At 39.1% G+C, this 3,173-nt stretch overlaps 1 protein-coding gene across 1 annotated transcript in view; it reads left to right on the top strand.

The window, feature by feature from the left end:
- The window catches only part of LOC102679042 (nucleolysin TIAR-like), a 443,006-nt gene that overhangs the window by 379,092 nt on the left and 60,741 nt on the right, over positions 1-3,173 (top strand). The window contains exon 5 of the mRNA XM_031512054.1: positions 2,095-2,182. Within this exon, the coding sequence (XP_031367914.1) occupies positions 2,095-2,182 (88 nt within the window). The remainder of the gene's footprint in view (positions 1-2,094; positions 2,183-3,173) is intronic.

Below are 3,173 nucleotides of genomic sequence, written 5' to 3'. Positions count from 1 at the left end.
TTTTTTTTTTTTTTTTTTTTTTTTTTTTTTTTTTGAAGCGAAGCAAATATACAACGAGACAACAGGTGGCGCAAGTTTTGTAAATAAGTAACGGCGAGTTAACAGAGGGATACCCTTGTCGCGTATGGAAGATCGATAGCCAATTTAACCGCGAAGGTAGGATTCGCTCCCCTGCGAAAGGACGAGCGGATCGAATCGAATCGAATGGAATCGAATCTAAGCTAAAGGTAACCAACCGGATGATCGAGTCGTGCTTTCGCGATCGAATTGAAATTCGTAAGTCGAAGTTGTGGGCGGGGGAGGGGAAGATGTGGGGAGGGGAGGAGCAGGTCCGGGCTGGGAAAAAATGCAAATGGGGTCAACAAACCGGGCGCGTCAATAGTAGAAACGGGGAATGTACCTTAAAACTGTGGAGCAAAGTGGAGCAATTAGGGATAGAGTAAACGAACCAGATTTCGCGGCGGGGAAAATGCATATTCAGCGAACCCTCGGCGGGAACAACCGGCGCCGCCTCTCCACCGCTAAAATCGACGATTTTAAACCGCGTCTTTCCTGCTTTGGTTCGCGATAAATATTATTTATCACGAAATTTCCATAACTTGGCATTAAAGATTTCTCCCATAACTCGTCGGAGAGAGAGAGAGAGAGAGAGAGAGAAAGAGAAAGAGAGAGAGAGTTTTCGAGAGTTCTCGGCCTAAGTCAGCGGCCGCCCGCCGGCAGAGTTTTTCACGGCGCGCGTTTTCGCGCCAACAACAACACAACAACAACAACAACAACCTAATTTTCCATCATCCGATATTTCGTACGTCCACAATGTGCGAATGAATCTCGCCTATTATTCGCTTGTTATCGCTTACGGGGAATAACCCGTTTAATGGTTATTGTTATCTAATTTAATATGGAGCGTTCGTCGATTAATTTTATTCGCAACTCCCACGATCTATACACACACACACGTCGCAACGTATCGAAATCCATCGAACAATTCATTCGATTCAATCAATTTTCTCGCCGAATGTGAATATCGTGTTTAGATCTTTGCTTTGTTCCTTGTTCTTATTAATTTCGTGAGAATAAAGGAAAAAAAAAGAAAAAAAATTGACGAGAGTTCGAAAGGGTTCAAAAAAAGAAAGAAATAAAAGAAAAACGCGGAAAATAATTTTTCGCGGGTCGGAATGCCCTTCTTAAATATTACTCTTGCTACGTTTTCTGGTTTGCTTGACAAACAGTGTGCGCGCGGCTCCGCGCAAGATAAACAATTCCCCTCCCCTCCCCTTCCCCTCGAGCATCGATGGAAAGATATTTTCGGTTATTTTTACACGACGCAATCTAGACGTTGACTTTCCAAACGTGATTTTCGGTTTTCAATTGAATTTTCTTCTTGGCGAAACAGGGGGAGGGAAGAACCCGCCATTCCTCTCCCCCTTCCTCCCCCTCCCCTTCCATGTAGGTTTGCATAACAAAGCAAGAACACGCTCGGTCCGCATTTGTTAGAATACACGGGATTTTATCTAACCGTGTCTAAACTGGACCAACCGCCGTTAAATTACTCTTGCAATTTTAATAGAAACAATGAAAGCATGTTTACCTTCGCGTCCAATTTTGCGCTCGCCCGCTGTTCCACAACACAAAGACCGTGGAGCCGAATATTTAAAGACTAAACAATACTTCTCTGATTTCCTAATTTTCAGGTTATACCAGGGAACGCGTCCGAATATTTCGAGCGTGAATTAATTCGAGGTATCGCTGTTGTATCGCCTTTTATCAGCCTACAAATTTATGCAATTTTATACGTTTTATCGGGAACACGGGACGAAGATAAAAGATATGTATAATACGGAAACGGGTGTTGATGATGAAATCAGTGATAGATGTTTGCAAAAAAAAAGAAAAAAAAACTTTATACGCCAATGTTGAGGATTGAAATTGAAGCAAAGAATAGATTTTTTATTTTTTATTTTTTTTTCTTCTTTTCTTTCTTTTTTTTTTTTTTTCTTTTTCTCTCTCTACGAAACGAATCGATTGTTTCTACCCATTCGTTTCTCCCCGTTATTCCGTTATTCTGTTTTATCTAACGATTTATATCTTTTCCAGAACACTACCACATATTCGTAGGAGATCTGAGCCCGGAGATCGAAACGCAGACCTTGAGGGAAGCCTTCGCTCCTTTCGGCGAAATCTCGTAAGTCCTCTTAATCTCGCTCATTAAAGCCGACTTACCTTCCTCCTAGTCGCGTACGAGTGATAATATAACGATATTACGTATAACGCTCATCTTTCGCGCGTGCAATGTTAACCAATAATAACGTGCTGCGAAAAAAGACGCAATTCATTTCGATGGAATTTAACAATTATCATCCTTACCAATGCGTCTTATTGAAAATTGTTGTAGACGTTGCAACTACGTCTATTATTCGATTAATGAATCCATCGATTCATTATCGCTTATCCTCGAGAAAAATGCTACTAATTATTAAAGATCTTGGCAAGACTTATTTCTAAAGACGCATTTTAGAGTCATTTGAAAGAAAGTAATGGAGTCATTTTCATTCGCTCGATCGATTTTTATTAAATATTAATGAAAGTAGTAATATATATAAAATATAATTTTGTCCACAGGTTTTTTTTTTAAATTAAACATTTTGTTTTTTGCATCTTACGAATTGTCGCGACAAAAAAGAGCAAAAATATATATATATTTCCATTAAATTTCCATAAAATAACGATAAAATTCCATAGTTGAATGGCATCGGTATTTAACGAGAGCAAAATGGCCCATCGCATTTGCGCTTCGTAGATGGGGATCGCAGATGGCAAAAATTTTCGGTTTTTAACGTTCGATCGCTCTGAAAAAAAAAGGAAATAAAACAAAGAAAGCAATAGAAATCGTTATACACGTTATAACATGTGCATATGAAGCGTAAAATTTATAAAGTTATCGATGTCACGCGTATTTTTAATTTATCGTCCAAAATATATATATATATTTATTTATTTATTTATTTTTTTCTTCACTCGAGTCCACGTGGCTGTTTAAATATTCATCGCGCTTCCAATCGTAAAATCACATTTGCCGAAATGCGTGTTTTGTTATTACGCCCGCATGAAATATTATATTCAACGGCGGGGATGCCGTTGCCGTTGCCGTAAATGATATTAACCGTTTCGCTGAT

This window comes from Apis dorsata, unplaced genomic scaffold (genome assembly GCF_000469605.1).
Source record: "Apis dorsata unplaced genomic scaffold, Apis dorsata 1.3 scaffold_32, whole genome shotgun sequence".
In the NCBI taxonomy this organism is placed as follows: Eukaryota; Metazoa; Arthropoda; class Insecta; order Hymenoptera; family Apidae; genus Apis; species Apis dorsata.
The sequence above is the reverse complement of the archived record's forward strand: the minus strand, read 5'-3'. Positions and strand labels throughout refer to the sequence as shown.